General features: G+C 38.8%; 1 protein-coding gene across 1 annotated transcript in view; it reads right to left on the bottom strand.

Moving 5' to 3' along the window:
• col21a1 (collagen, type XXI, alpha 1) overlaps nucleotides 1–17,046 on the bottom strand; it is a 211,819-nt gene that overhangs the window by 69,805 nt on the left and 124,968 nt on the right. Inside the window, exons 16-20 of the mRNA XM_072280324.1 lie at nucleotides 16,208–16,261; nucleotides 16,071–16,124; nucleotides 15,922–15,975; nucleotides 5,561–5,614; nucleotides 1,161–1,205 (exon numbers count right to left, since the gene is read on the bottom strand). Coding sequence (XP_072136425.1) covers nucleotides 1,161–1,205; nucleotides 5,561–5,614; nucleotides 15,922–15,975; nucleotides 16,071–16,124; nucleotides 16,208–16,261 — 261 coding nt within the window. The remainder of the gene's footprint in view (nucleotides 1–1,160; nucleotides 1,206–5,560; nucleotides 5,615–15,921; nucleotides 15,976–16,070; nucleotides 16,125–16,207; nucleotides 16,262–17,046) is intronic.

Below are 17,046 nucleotides of genomic sequence, written 5' to 3'. Positions count from 1 at the left end.
GGCTAACCGGTCTATAATTCCCCAGTTTCTCTCTCCCTCCTTTTTTAAAAAGTGGAGTTACATTAGCCACCCTCCAATCCTCAGGAACTAGTCCAGAATCTAACGAGTTTTGAAAAATTATCACTAATGCATCCACTATTTCTTGGGCTACTTCCTTAAGCACCCTGGGATGCAGACCATCTGGCCCTGGGGATTTATCTGCCTTCAATCCCTTCAATTTACCTAACACCACTTCCCTACTAACATGTATTTCGCTCAGTTCCTCCATCTCACTGGACCCTCTGTCCCCTACTATTTCTGGAAGATTATTCATGTCCTCCTTAGTGAAGATAGAACCAAAGTAATTATTCAATTGGTCTGCCATGTCCTTGCTCCCCATAATCAATCCACCTGTTTCTGCCTGCAGGGGACCTACATTTGTCTTTACCAGTCTTTTCCTTTTTACATATCTATAAAAGCTTTTACAGTCCGTTTTTATGTTGCCTGCCAGTTTTCTCTCATAATCTTTTTTCCCCTTCCTAATTAAGCCCTTTGTCCTCCTCTGCTGAACTCTGAATTTCTCCCAGTCCTCAGGTGAGCCACTTTCTCTGGCTAATTTGTATGCTGCTTCTTTGGAATTGATACTATCCCTAATTTCTCTTGTCAGCCACGGGTGCACTACCTTCCTTGATTTATTCTTTTGCCAAACTGGGATGAACATTTGTTGCAGTTCATCCATGCAACCTTTAAATGCTTGCCATTGCATATCCACCGTCAATCCTTTAAGTGTCATTTGCCAGTCTATCTTAGCTAATTCACGTCTCATACCTTCAAATTTACATAGGGCCATAATCAGGAGAGAACAGATACTTAACACACAAGGTAAATAATGCTAGGAATGACTGATTGAAGCTGGCTGGTTTGTATGAGTGAAGAAGGATTATGGATTTGAGCTGAGTTTAAATGGGCTGAAGGTGATGATTTGGAAACGAGTGGCAGGTGACTCCTTTTAGCTGGGTGGAGATTGGGAGGTGCTTGCCTGTGCAGGCCTGACAGTACCATTCTAAAATATTGAGTGCAATGAATCATTGAGGTGAATACAATATACCATTGTTACTTGTGATAAAATTAGTTTAAAGTAATCAAAAGCCAAGAGAACATGTTTTAAGTTACATACAAACCTTGTGACCCATTGGACCCACATGTCCTGGTATTCCTGGAATACCCTATAATTAAATACACAACAAAATTATTAATTTTGACAATATCATCGAATTTAAATTTAAATTAAATTCAAAAGACAGCAATTTCAATGTCAAAAACAATAATACATTAGCACTGAAGGAAAATTTTTAATACTGTATTTGAACAAAAACAGTTAAAATGGGATTGCTTTGGGGGAAAGGAAATACACAGATTTATATCTCCATTTATTCTTTAGGAGGCAATGAATATCTAAAAGTTAACTTTCAATGGAAAGATTAATCTTGCGTTTTGCTGGATTCACATGAGGGAAACATTTAATTGGTAAAAAGCTGTTCTACAGGGGATTTCCATCTGGTGCATTTAATGCAAATCCAATACTCTTTGCACTGCAAAATGTTGTTGCCCTGCACATCTTCTTTAAACTTATCCCCTCTCATATTAAATGCATGTTATCGAGAATTAGACATTTCAAAGTCAGAAATGTCTCTATCCATGTCTGTCATAACCTTCTAAACTTCTGTCAGGTCTCTCTTATAGCATATGCCCTCTAATTCAAGCAGCATCCTGGTAAATCTTGGCACCCTCTCCAAAGCTTCCACATTTTTCCTGTAATGAGACAACTGGAACTGAATGCAATACTCCAGATACAGCCTAACTCATGTTCAATAAGTTCTTGACCCTTGAACTCAGTTCCTCATTTAAGGACAGTGAGGACAGATTGGCAGGTAAATTAGGGAATGGTGTAAAACAACGGGATTGTTGTAGTGAGTGACTTCAACTTTTTCAGAATCAGAATCAGGTTTATTATTACCGGTATGTGCCGTGAAATTTGTATTAGACCGAACAAAGACTGTGACCTCCTTAGCGTAAGAGGTTTAAGGATTTGTTAAATCAATATGTAGATAGTCCAAGAGTAGAAGTGTGTCAAACTGGATCTAGAATTCAGTAATGAGCCTGACTAGGTGACTGACCTTTCAGTGGGAGAACATTTTGGGCACAGTGATCACAAGTCTTTAAGCTTTAAGGTAGCAGTATTCTAATTTTGCATAATTGTGTAAAGGTTATTGAGGTCAACTGATGTAGCCTTAAAGCAGAACTGACTAGTTCTGAAACAAACAGAAAAAGAAAGTTATCCAAAATGATAGGATAGCCACAGCAACCCTGACTTCACTTCACATAATAAAGAATATAGAAAAGCACAACACTGGAACAGGGCCTTTGGCTGACAATATTGCACCAAACTAACTAAATTAGTAACCAAATGACCAAATAAACTAATCCTTCTGACTACACAATGTCCATATCCTTCCATTTCCTGCAAATTCATCTGCTCATCTAAGAGTCTTTTGAACAGCTCTATTGTGTACACCTCCACTACCACCCCAGGCAGGGCATTCCATACACACACAACTCTCTGTATAAAAAAAATACATGTCCCCGTACATCTCATTTGAACTTGTCCCCTTTCATCTTAAATACCTGCCTCTGGTAATAGACATTTCAACCCTGGGAAAAAGATACTAGCTATCTATTTATGCCTCAGAAACTTATAGGCCTCTCTCAAATCTCTCCTCAGCATATTCCACTCCAAAGAAAACAACTCAAGTTTGTCCCTCTCCTTATAGCACATGCCCTATAATCTAGGCAGCATCCTGCTAAATTTCTGCACTCTTTCCAAAGCTTCCACATCCTTCCTAAAATGGAGCAACCAGACTGAATGTAATACTTAGATGCATCATAACTTCTTGACCTCAATAACCTTCCCATTATCATCTATAAGCAGAATATTGCTTATGTTTGAATTCTGAAGTAATAGCAAAAACATGGCTGTAAGTATTCAGCAGGTTCAACTGGTTAAAAATGTTATAATTGAAAGCAATCAAGGTAAAATGTTAACTGTTTCTTTCTACATGGTTCTTGCCTGATTTGTTCAGCCTTTTCTACAAACGGTATTTTACTGCATGGTTTTAATTTTTCTTCAAATACCTTTTTAGATTTCATTGCACCAGTGTAAGTATTAAACTGTTAAAATGTTGAAATTATTAAAAATACTAAGATTTACAATTCTAAGATGGAAAAAATAGCGAAGGAAATTGACTTTAATAAGGAAAAAGTTAGCAAGATATTAAACAAGCATGGAGATGCCTATTTTGTTTACAGAACACAAAAACACTGGCACAGAGCATGAAAGAATATTCCCTAAAATTTTGGAAAAATAATGCTGAGATTAGCTAGAGCCGATTTTGACTGTGCTAAAGTAAAGTCAGATGTGACAGTGAAGATAAAATTACAAAACCTCAATAGTGAAATGCTTCACAAGAGCTCAAAATTCAGAAATCTCACTCACCATGAACCTTAGTACTGTAAAAGTATAGCATCTGTTTTCACTCTAAACAATATACTCTCAACTGTTAAATATCACTTCGCAATGAATACTGCTGCTTACTTTTTGGTTTTGCTATTTTAAGTATTTTTAAACAAAATATAGTTTTTTTTATTCCATTTTTGAGATCTACAGGTTACTGGGATTGACCATCTATAACTGCCCTTCGGATAGTGGTGGTGAGCGACCTTGCTGAAATACTGCAATCTTTTTAGTAAAGGCTATTGGAGAGGGGGTTCCAGGAATTAGATCCAAACAGTAATAGAATGGTGGGATAAGTCAGGGTAGTGTATGACTTGAATGGGAACATGCATGGGCTTGTTGTCGCATGTGCTTAAAGTGACTGGAGATCGAGGTTATAGTTGTGGGAAGTGGCCAGTGCATTGTGTTGATGCTGGACACTCCAGCCACTGCCCAGTAGTGAAGGGAATAGATGTTTAGGGATTTGAATGGACTGAGTGCTAGGTTGTGTTTAGCTTCATGACAGCTATTGGAGTTGCACTCATCCCTACCGATGGAGCATTTTCCAACACACTCCTGACCTGTGCTTTACACATGGTATAAAAGCTGGGAGTGTCTGGAGGAAGGTCACTTGTTGCAGTATATTCAGGCTCTGATCCACTCTGTATATGTGGCTGGTCCTTTTAACTTTCTAGTCAATGTTGATACCCAGTTCTGTGAAAGATTCAATGATGGCAATATACTCATGAAAAGAAAAAGCATTCAGAGATACTCTTCTGCACACCACTGTTATAGTGCATAGTTATTTGAGTTACTGTCACTCTCCTGTCATCTTGGATCAGTCAGGCCATTCTCTTCTGACTTCTCTCATTAATAAGGTGTTTTTGCTCATAGAACTGCCACTCACGTTTTTTTGGTTTTTCATACCATTCCGGTTCAGCAATTCACTCTGAAATCTGGTTGAATTACATGAAACCATGTTGGGTCCTGCTCTCATCTATCCAAACTGCTCATAATTTCAGGATTACCCTAAATACAATGGGTTATTTATCTAAAACAATTATTTTGGGTGCAATTCCAATCTGCACATTGTAAGGCATTAAAATGCCTGATGCAGGCCTCTCATGGTCTGAGTCAATGTTCCCTCCCTCCCTCCTCCACTAAATTTCCTTCCTACCTTAGTACCAAACTCTCATCTTTTCATATTATCTGTCCCTTTTCCTTTCATACCCATTTCTGAGCTCATTTTGACATTTTTATCCTCTTCCTTTGCTTTTAACACTATTCTCACTAAATCACTAACAATCTAACTTTTCTTTTTTGTTTCTGTGGTAGCAAATTATATTAATAATTAATTCCTGCTTTCAAGGACTGCCTCCCATTTCCTTCACAAAAGCAAATATCCTCACTTCCAATAAATCCTTTGAAATTTGTTGTTGAAAGTAGTTGTCCTATCTCCAACCTCCCAATCCTCATCTGAATTAATTGGCAGTATTGTATTTGATTAACTGGAAAAATAACACAGTCTGGGTTGGGGTGGGGGTAGGGGTGGAAATTGAAATCACCATAATACAATTTTAAATCATCACATCATAAGTTTGATAAAAGAACTATATTACCAATTAGTTATTGCACATACTGTATCAGAAATCCAGGCTATTAACAATGATTGGAAGTAAGTAAGAGTGTTCTCTTATTTCTTAAAATGAAATTTCAAGTATAAAAAAATTAAAATACAAAATCAAAAAAACTTCTTTATGTATTCAATAGTTGCTTATATAAATTATATTTAAGACTCCTTGTGATTGAAATCGGTATTTTGTGATGGTGTCAAAATGTGCAATGATACTGGCAGCTCACTTTACACCAACTTGAAAATTTGACAGAGTGTAAAATAAACTGATGGTTCATGACTATCAGAATTACTCTACCACAAAAGATTAAATACACCAATACTTACTTTAAAAAAAGAAGAAATGCTGCATACAGAAAAAAATGAATTTCTAATTAATATGTCTTAAGTCTACTTACAGGCTGTCCTGTTGATCCATCCAATCCTGGTAAACCAACTTTTCCAGGTTCACCCTAAATAAAATGAAACATATAATTAAAGAATAGCACTTTAAAAATATAATGCAAGTAATTGGTCACTCTCCACCCACTCCCAACAATATCTTAATAAAGTATTAATATTAAGTAAGATGTATCAATGCCAAACCATACCCCTTGAAATTCTTTCTTCCAGATTCATTTTCTGATGTAATTGTTTCCTGATTTGGGGAAGTTGTGTTATATCAGCATCATAGCAATATTAGAGTGGTTTTCTTTACAGAGATGAGACAAAACACAAATTAGGAGACTGCTTTGCCAAGTACCTACACTCTGTCTGCCATGGCCATCTGCAAGACTAGTTGCAAAACATTTTAATTCTACTCTCCATTCCCATGCCAACCTGTCTGTTCCCACATTCCTCCACTATTAGGTAAGACTGACTGTAAACTGGAAGAATAGCACCTCATATTCTGTCTGGGTATTTTACAACCCAATGGCATGAACACTGAATTCTTCAATTACTGACTTGTCCTGTTCTCTCTTCTTCTAATCTACCCAGGTCCTCTCACACATATACTTCTTTCAAAGCCACAACCCAACCCCCAGGCCATCTCCCAGTTTCTTTTCCCTCTACCAGCTCCATCTGCCGATTGTCCATACACTCTTTCCACTGAGTCCCCTTTCCCCACTGTTCCTACATGCCCATTACAACTCTTATTTGTTTCTTCTGCTTTCAGCATTTTGTCTTCATTTCAGATTTCCAGCACCTGCAATTTTTTGATTTAAATGTAAGTCACTATTTTACTAGGATGAAGTATTGGGGAGCTGAACAGTGGGACAAAAAAGAGGTTGCATTCACCATCCTTGCAAGCTAAATTGAAGTGGAAAGAAGGGGACAAACAGACATGATTTTGGAGTATTTCAGACTATTATAAAAAGGAATAATCCTTTTAAGATGCTGAAAGGAGAGGAAGAAGAAAGATATATTTGTGGTGGCAATTCAATAACTCTACACTATACCTTCTCTCTGGCTTTGACATCCTTCTTGCAGCATGATGACCAGGTTTAGGCATAATAATCTAACTGGAGTCTAATCAGTATTTTAGCTATTGAAAAAACTGATCTAATTAACTTATACAATACACACAAAATGCTGGAGGAACTGAGCAGGCCAGACAAGACTTTTCTCCAGTCCTGCTGAAAGGTCCCAGCCCGCATTGACTGTACTCTTTTCCGTAGATGCTGCTTGGCCTGCTGAGTTCCTCCAGCACTTTGTGTGTATTGCTTGGATTTCCAGCATCTGTAGATTTTCTTTTGTTTCTAATTAACATGGTTATTAGGGAAGATAATCCTTATTATGTTCTGTATACAACTCAGATCCACCACTTTAATAGAGAACTAATTGCCTCTTAAAAGCTATCTGAAATGTCCTGTGATCCATTTCAAAAATATACAATGAAAACAAAACAGTTCAATGATCAGTATTGTCCTTGGCATAATATTTAGATATGGTGAAGGCAGAACTAGACCCAATGGCACCACAGAGTTTTCATTCTAACCTTGGGATTTTTTCCAAAATATGTGGCTATAAGAATATTAATCTTATTTGTGAGACAAGCAAAGCAAAAGACTAATATAATCAAGATCTTTGAGTTGCACATTTTACTAAATATGGTATAATCTTCCATGGTGATTCATGTAATCACTCTGATTGGACAAACCTGTCAGATGTGGAAACACTAAGATATACAATGGGGAGGAAGTGGCTTTAACATTAAGCCCAAATTCCATGAAATCTCAAGGCAACATGTCTAATACAGGCAAATAAGTCTTCTTTTGATTATCACATGCTATGATTATCTTGATTCTCATTAATTTACTGTGTACATTTTAGTTAGTCTATGTAGCACGAAGTACCAAAATTAACAACATCTGAATCCTACCTTCAGACGAAAAGAACTCTCAGATTAGTAATTGATTATAAACCATTTCTTCAATTCTCTTTTGAACTTCATTGTGCATAAAAATCCTGTTCACATTTACCCTATCTATGACCCTTATCACTTTGCATACTTTAACCAAATCTCCCCCCATCCTCCTATGCTCCAGGGAATGAAGTCCTGGCCTGTTCAACCTTTCCTGTAACTCAGGTACAGTATTCCTGTCCTTGCAACATCCTTGTAACTTCTCTTTCAATGTTACTTTTATATCAAAGGGGAAATGTGAACAGGTTTTTTCCACCGAGGTTAGGTGAGGCTAAAACTAGAGGTCATGAGTTAAGAGGGAAAGGTGAAATGTTTAAGGGAAACATGAGGGGGAACTTCTTCACTCAGAGGTTGGTGAAAGTATGGATTGAGCTGCAGTGGAAGTAGTGGATGCTGGTTTGCTTTCAACATTTAAGAGAAATTTGGACAGGTACATAGATGGTAGAAGTATGGAGGGCGATGGATGGGACTAGGCAGATTAATATTTTGGTTGGCATAGATGGGCCAATGTGCCTGTTTCTGCGCTGTAGTATTCTCTCTATGACTCTCTCTCCCTCGCTCTGTAACACAACTATCATATTTCCTTGTATATCAAAAGTAATGAATAGTTTATGTGAGGGTAGAAACAGGATGATTTGGCAGATAGATGCATGGCTGAGAAGCTGGTGCAGGGGACAGGGCTTCAGTTCCTTGGATCATTGGGATCTCTTCTGGGGAAGGTCTGAGTTGTACAAAAGGGATGAATTGTATCTGAACTCGAGGGGGACTAATATTCTCGCAGGCAGATTTGTTAGAGCTGTTGGGGAGAGATTAAACTAATTAGGTAGGGGGTTGGGAACTGGCATGATGGGTCTCTAGATAGGATAGATGGTGAAAAAACAAAGATAGCATGCAGTCAGACTGCCAGGAAGGGAAGACAGATAGGACAAAATTGCAGCCAACAGGGTGAGTATCAGTGCATTATGGATACAGAATCAAAAGTGGGAGCAAGTACAGTACTCAAAATGTTATATTTCAACGTACAGAGTATAAGAAATAAGGTGGATGATCTGTTGCACTTTTACAGATAGTCAGGTATGATGTAGTGGCCATCACTGAATTGCAGCTGAAGGATAGTTGTAGTTGGGAGCTGAATGCCCAAGGTTACACATTGTACCGGAGGGATAGGGAGGTAGGCAGAGGGGGTGGCGTGACTCTGCTGGTAAAGAATGGCATCAAATCATTAGAAAGATATGACGTAGGATCAGAAGATGTTGAATCCTTGTGGGATGAGTTAAGAAACTGCAAGGGTAAAAGGACCCTGATGGCAGTTACATACAGTCCTCAAAAAGTAGCTGGGATGTGGACTACAGATTACAACAGGAAAGAGAAAAGGCAATATTATGACAGTCATAGGAGATTTTAACATGCAGGTGAATTGGGAAAATCAGGGCGATAATGGATCCCAAAAGAGTGAATTTGTTGAATGCCTATGAGATGGCTTTTTAGAGCAGTTGTTGTTGAGCCTACTAAGGGATCAGCTATACTGGACTGCGCGTTATGTAATGAACCGGAGACAATTAGGGAGCTTAAGGTAAAGGAACCCTTAGGAAGCAGTGATCACAATACGATTGAGTTTAACTTGAAATTTCATAGAGAGAAAGTAATGTCTGATGTAGCAGTATTTCAGTGGCGTAACGGAAATTCAGTGGTATGAGAGAATAGTGGCTAAAGTAATTTGGAAGGAGATGCTGGCAGGGATGGCAGCAAAGTAACAATAGCTCGAGTTTCTGGGAAAAATGAGGAAGGTGAAGCATAGATATATTCCAAAACAAAGAAATACTCAAATGGTAAAATAGTACAACCATGGCTGACAAGGGAAGTTAAAGCTGATGTAAAAGCAAAAGAAAGGGCATACAACAAAGCAAACATTTGTGGAAAGATAGAGGATTGGGAAGCTTTTAAAAACTTACAGAAAGCAACTAAAAGAATCATTAGGAGGGAGAAGATGAATTATCAAGCTAGCAAACTATATCAAGGTGGATAGAAAAAGCTTTTTCAAGTATATAAAAAATAAAAGAGAGATGAGAATTTATATAGGACTGCTAGAAAATGAGGCCAAAGAAACAATAATGAGGGATAAGGAGATGGCAGATAAACTAAATGATTATTTTGCATCAGTCTTCACTGTGGAAGATACTGGCAGTATGCCAGATGTTGAAAGGTGTGAGGGAAGAGAAGTGAGTGCAGTTACTATTACAAGGGAGAAGGTGCTCCAAAGGTATACAAGTCACAAAGACGAGATGAACAGCGCTCTAGGGTACTGAAAGAAGTAGTTGTAGAGACTGTGGAGGGATTAGTAATGATCTTTCGAGAATCATTGGACTCTGGCATAGTTCCGGAGGACTGAAAAATTGCACATTTGGGATGTAGCAAAAAGGAAATTATAGACCAGTTAGTATTGTGACCTCAGTAGTTGGGAAGATGTTGGAGTCAATTGTTAAGGATGAGGTTCTGGAGTAGTAGGTAATACAGGACAAGATAGGAGATAGTCAGCATGGTTTCCTTAAGGGAAAAGCTTTCCTGACAAACTTTCTGGAATTCTTTGAGCAGATGACAAGTAGGATAGATAAAAGGGATGGAGTCAATGCTGTATATTTGGCTTTTCAGAAAGCCTTTTACAAGGTGCCACATGTGAGGCTGCTTACCACGTTAAGAGCCCATGGTATTACAGAAAGGTTACTAGCATGGTTAGAGCTTTGGCTGATTGGTAGGAAGCAGTGAGTGGGAACAAAAGGATTCTTTTCTGGTTGAGTGTCAGTGACGACAGGTATTCCGCAGGGGTTGGTGTTGAGACCACTTCTTTTTATGCTGTGTATCAATAATTTAGATGATGGAATAGATGGCCTTGTTGCCAAGTTTGCAGATGATATGAAGATTGGTGGAGGTGCAGGTAGTGCTGAGGAAACAGGAAGGCTGCAGAAGGACTTAGGCAGATTGGGAGAATGGGCAAGAAAGTGGCAAATGAAATATAGTGTTGGAAAATGAATGGTCATGTACTTTTGTAGTAGACATAAATGTGCAGACTATTTTCTAAACAGGGATAAAGTCCAAAAATCAGATACAAAGGGACTTGGGAGTTCTTGTGCAGAACGCTCCAATGGTTAACTTGCAGGTTGAGTTGGTGGTGAGCAACTTTCCCTTTAATTTTTAGCAGTCAGTGCGTGCAAAAATCTTATGTTGTGCAAATTTTTTTCCTGTGACAAAAGTATGTGCGAACTGAATGCACACATGGCACAGTTTATGTAGGTTTACAAAATATTTGACATAAAACTGCACAGAATAACAACAAAGTAACATACATATTTAAGTCACTCAGGAATTTTTTCTCTCTCCTGTCTTTGGCATTTACCCATTCTTTGTAAACTCTATCTAGACTAATAGAACTTCCATCCAATTGATAGCTTTTGATTTTATTAACATATCCAAATCACCTAAACGGTTTCTCAGCTTGTTTTTGAGTTGATTCATTAGGCTAAAACCTTGCTCACAGTCCGCACTAGACGCAAGAAAGGTTCCCCAATGTCCATCAACTGTGCAAGGTCGCAAAACTGTTCATTTTGAAATACAAATGCCACCATTTGAGCAAAGTTTGAAATTAGTTTGGATTTAATTTTTTCTTGCACCAGAAAATTTGAAATCATTAAACTGTCTGACTATTACAGTATTTTCAGCTAGAAAATCATGATATTTTAGACTTAAGTCATTAACTTGTTCATCGTCAAATGTGAAGTCACAATCTGCAATTGCGGAGAAATCAAAAGCTGACCATTCTTGTACCTCATCTTCAGGAATCCTTTCTTCTAAATGAACACAAAGACTATCTATAAAAGTCAACAGCGAACTTGTATCTACTGTGACATTTTCTTCACGTTGTTGGCTTAGCAAAACTTTAACTTTGTCACTCCACGAAACATTGTCTCCCAGATACTGCTTTCTTATCTTGTTAGTTTTGCCTCGTGCAAAATGAAGTGAATCAGTCGGTGTCAGGCCACTCTTTTGCAGAATCTTGCACAGTGCAGCCAGTTCATCAAAGGCATCACTTAAAACCTGTAAAGCTACTTTGTATGTGATGTTTATCAATTTCTTGTGACAGTATTTAGCCACAGGGTCATTTGACTGATCTTTTTCATTAAAAAACTAAGTAAGCTATCTACAGGATTTGAAACAGTTCTTTGCAAACTTTACAATATGAACACTGTCTGCCAAAGATGGCTGCCGCCATGATGCAGCTGTACAAACCGTAACAGGAAAGGTGAGGTGACATAAATTAGTGACGTGCATTGTGGTATTTGAAAAACCGACTAACTAGTTAACAGAAACATTTAGCTATAAGATTATTTTCAATAAGTATAATTATTAATTACTACATTATTTTAGTAACTAACCTTTTGTGTGCACATTAATTTCCTTTGTGTGCTGGTTGAAAAATGTGTGTGCGCGTGCACACGTGCACAGCTTAGAGGGAACATAAGTGGTGAGGAAGGCAAATGTAAAGTTAGCATTCATTTCAAGAGGTCTAGAATATAAGACCTAGGGTGTGATGCTGAGGCTTTATAAGGTGCTGGTGAGGCCTCATCTTGAGTATTGTGAACTACACAAAATGCTGGTGGAACGCAGCGGGTCAGGCAGCATCTATAGGAAGAGGTACAGTCGATGTTTCAGGCCGAGACCCTTTGTCAGGACGAAGGGTCTCAGCCCGAAATGTTGATTGTACTTCTTCCTATAGATGCTGCCTGGCCTGCTGCATTCCACCAGCATTTTGTGTGTGTTGCTTGAATTTCCAGCATCTGCAGATTTCCTCGTGTTTGAGTATCGTGAACAGTTTTGGGCTCCTTATCTATGAAAAAACATGCTGGCATTGAGGAGGGTTCAGAGGAAGTTCACAAGGATGATTCCTGGAATGAAAGGGTTATCATATGAAGAACGTTTAATGGCCCTGGGACTGTACTTGCTGGAATTTAGAAGGATCTCATTGAAACTTTTCTAATATTGAAAGGCTGTACTTAAATGCATGCAGCATTAGAAATAAAGTGGATGACCTTGCTGCACAGCTGCAGGTTAAAAGATATGACATTGTGGCCATCACTGAGTCATGGCTAAATGATGGATGTGATTGGGAGCTGAATATCCAAGGATACACAGTATATAGGAAAGATAGGAAGGTAGGTAAAGGGGGTGGCGTGGCCCTGATGGTAAGTAACGATATCAAATTAATAGAAAGAAGGGACATAGGATCAGAAGAGGTAGAATCCTTATGGGTAGAACTAAGAAATGGCAAGGGTAAAAAGACACTAATGGCAGTTATATACAGGCCTCCAAACAGCAGCCGGGATGTGGACTACAAGTTGCAGCTGAAAATAGAAAAAGCGTGTCAGAAGGAAAATGTCAAGATAATTATGGGGGATTTTAATATGAAAGTGGATTGGGAAAGTCAGGAATGTAATGGATCTCAGGAGAGGGAGTTTGTAGAATGCCTACAGGATGGCTTTTTGGAGGAGCTTCTCCAGAAGCCCACCAGGGGACTGGCTGTTTTGGATTGGGTGCTGTGTAATGAACCTGAGGCGATTAGGGAGCTGGAGGTAAAGGAACTCCTTGGAAGTAGTGATCATAATATGACTGAGTTCAGTTTCAAATTTGAAAAGGAGAAGCTGGTATCAGGTGTATCGATATTTCAGTGGAACAGGGGAAATTACAGTGGTATGAGAGAGGAACTGGCCCAAGTCGATTGGAAAAGTAAGCTAAATGGAGGGACGGCAGAGCAGAATTGGATGAAATTCCTACAAGAAATAAGGAAAATGCAGGAAAAATATATTCCAAGAGAAAAGAAAATCATGAATGGAAAAATGGCACAAATGTGGCTAACGAGAGAGGTTAAGGCAAAAATAAAAGCAAAAGAAACAGTGTACAAGGAAGCAAAAATTAGTGGGAAAAATGAGGACTGGAAGACTTTTAAAAACTTACAGAAGGAAACTAAGAAAGTCATTAGGAAAGAAAAGATGAATTATGAAAGGAAGTTGGTGATTAACATAAAAAAAGATACTAAGAGTTTTTTTAAATATATGAAGAGTAAAAGAGTGACAAGGGTAGATACGGGACCGATTGAAAATGATGCTGGAGAAATTATAATGGATAACAAAGAGATGGCGGAGGAACTGAATGAGTATTTTGCATCAGCCTTCACAGTGGAAGACATGAGCAATATACCTGATAGCCAGAGGTATCAGGGAATAGAATTAGGTACAGTCAAGATTACTAGAGAGAAAGTGCTTGGGAAGCTAAGTGGACTAAGAATAGATAAGTCTCCCGGTCCGGATGAGGTGCACCCAAGGGTTCTGAAGGAGGTGGCTTTGGAGATTGTGGAAGCATTGGAAATAACCTTCCAGGAATCAATAGACTCTGGCATGGTTCCGGAGGACTGGAAGGTTGCAAATGTAGTTCTGCTATTTAAGAAAGGAAGGAGGCAGCAAAAAGAAAATTACAGACCTATTAGTCTGACATCAGTAGTTGGAAAGATATTGGAGTCAATGCTCAAGGACGAGGTTATGAAATACCTCGAGGTGCATGACAAGATAGGCCGAAGCCAGCATGGTTTCATGAAGGGAAGATCCTGCCTCACCAACCTATTGGAATTTTTTGAGGTAATCTCGAATAAGATTGACAAGGGAGAGGCTGTGGATGTTGTGTATTTGGATTTTCAAAAGGCCTTCGATAAGGTGCCGCATATGAGGCTGCTTAATAAGATGACAGCCCATGGAATTATAGGAAAGATATTGAAATGGGTGGAGCATTGGCTGATAGGCAGAAAGCAAAGGGTGGGAATAAAGGAATCCTATTCTGATTGGTTGCCGGTTACTAGTGGTGTTCCGCAGGAGTCGGTGTTGGGGCCGCTTCTTTTTACGATGTATATCGATGATTTGGATTATGGATAAATGCTTTTGTGCTAAGTTTGCGGATGACACCAAGATAGGTGGAGGAGCAGGAAATGTTGAAGAAACGGAAAGGTTGCAGAGAGACTTAGTCAGTTTAGGAGAGTGGGCAAAGAAATGGCAGATGAGATACAACGTTGACAAATGTACGGATGTACATTTTGGAAGAAGAAATAATCGGGCAGATTATTATTTAGATGGGGAGAAAATTCAAAAATCGGAAGTGCAAGGGACTTGGGGGTCCTCGTGCAAGATACCCTAAAAGTTAACCACCAGGTTGGATCGGCGGTAAGGAAAGTGAATGCTATGTTGGCATTCATTTCAAGAGGAATAGTGTATAAGAGTAAGGAGGTGTTGATGAGGCTCTATGGGGCATTAGTGAGACCTCATTTGGAATACTGTATGCAGTTTTGGGCCCCCTATCTTAGAAAGGATGTATTGATGTTGGAGAGAGTTCAGAGAAGATTTACAAGGTTGAGGAGCACTTGTTGGCTCTTGGGCTGTATTCATTAGAGTATAGAAGAATGAGAGGGGATCTCATAGAAACATTTCGAATGTTGAAAGGGTTGGACAGAGTAGATGTGGAAAGGTTGTTACCCTTGGTGGGCGAGTCCAGGAGAAGAGGCCATAGTCTTAGAATTAGAGGGTACCCAGTTAAAACAGAGATGAGAAGAAATTTTTTTAGCCAGAGGGTCGTGGATTTGTGGAATTCGTTGCCACATACAGCTGTGGAGGCCCGATCTTTGAGGGTGTTTAAGGAGCAGATTGACAGGTATTTAATTAGTCAAGGTATCGAGGGATATGGGGAAAAAGCCAGAAATTGGAACTAGATGGGTGAATAGTTTAGCTCATGGGGGAGCTGCGGAGCAGACTCGATGGGCCGAATGGCCTACTTCTGCTCCTTTGTCTTGTGATCTTGTGATCTTAGAAAGAGCAGGTGTGGAAAGGATGTTTCCCATGGTGGAAGAGTCAAAGACAAGAGGGCACAGCCTCAGGATAGAGGAGCTTCTATTTAAAACAGAGATGTGTAGAAATTTTTTTAGCCAGATGGTGGTGAATTTGCGGAATTCGTTACAACAGGCAGCTGTAGAGGCCAGGTCATTGGGTGTATTCAAGGTGGAGATTAATAGGTTCTTGATTGGCCACAGCATCAAAGGTTACGGGGAGAAAGCCGGGCGGGGGGGTGAGGGGGAGGGGCTGAGGAGGGAAAAATAGTATCAGCCATGATTGAATGGCAGAGCAGACGATGGGCCAGATGGCCTAATTCTGTTCCTATGTCTTATGATTATGAAATGTTTAGGAAAATGCAAAATATCATAGAAAATAGAAGTCTCCTGTGATTAATAAATGTGGTAATGGGATTGAAATCAATCATATATGAACAAACCTTTGTGCCAGGGATCCCAGGTAGGCCATTTTTTCCATTTTCACCATGACGTCCCTATCAAATAAAAATGCACACATTTGCTATTACATTAACGTGTAGACTTTACGCTGATATAGTTCAGTATCAAACCTTTAATCATTTAAACTCACTGGAAGCCCATTTAATCCTGGATAGCCCTGAGAACCTTTGTCACCTTTTGTACCCTTGAACAAAATATAATACTAAGATCAGTATTTTTGAAACAATAACTTACACAATAATTATTTTAAACCAACTTCCCAAATACCTTTTTACCATCAAAACCGTGTCGGCCTGGTTCTCCTTTCAAGCCCCAAGGACCCTGAAATACAATTAAAATGCACAGTATTCAAACAAGAAAGGTGTGCCATAAGAGATCTCCAACAAGATAATTATAAGAATTTGTTCCCCATACCCCATCTATGCATTCCAAATTAGCTGTGTTAATTTTTACTGGCATCAACTTCTGTTTCACTTAGATTAAGTACACAGACATTTGTATAATTCAAAGAACTAGAACAATTAGCCTCATTATAAACACTTTACAGCTAGTAAGTAATCTTGTATGTTTACTGATATACAGAAGACTTGTGTAATTATTTATTGGTAGTCAACCCTAGTAGACAATATATCTACAATAACTAAATACATTTGGAGAAAAACACAACTACTTTTGCATTATTGGCTAGGCTGAAGAAGTGTCAATGCATAGAGTTATGGTAGGATGGTGGTAGTTAGCTGAGAATCTACATCTAAACGCAGCCATGAGGTGCACTTGTACTGATGATCAGCGAGGAAGAGATGTTAGAACATACAAACGTTTGTAGAACCATGCACTACAAAAACAGGGTCTTCAGCCCCAAATACGCTAAACTAATAAAATTAGTAATCAAATGCCCTTGACTTCCACATATTATAGGAAGAGCATTCCAATGCCATAACTACCATCCTGTCTACACTGATTCAAGGACTAAGGATTTATAGTTGGGGAGGGATAATTGAAAATGGTTAACAGCAGATTTCCTTAATATTGTTATCAAGCTTCATTGATGTTTCAGTGTTAATGCTGAACATGTCTTCCGTGATCCCTCCTCTAACCGTATCAGG

Source organism: Mobula birostris, chromosome 2 (genome assembly GCF_030028105.1).
Source record: "Mobula birostris isolate sMobBir1 chromosome 2, sMobBir1.hap1, whole genome shotgun sequence".
NCBI classification, from domain to species: Eukaryota; Metazoa; Chordata; class Chondrichthyes; order Myliobatiformes; family Myliobatidae; genus Mobula; species Mobula birostris.
Note: the sequence above shows the minus strand (reverse complement) of the source record. Positions and strands in the feature narration are given on the sequence as shown.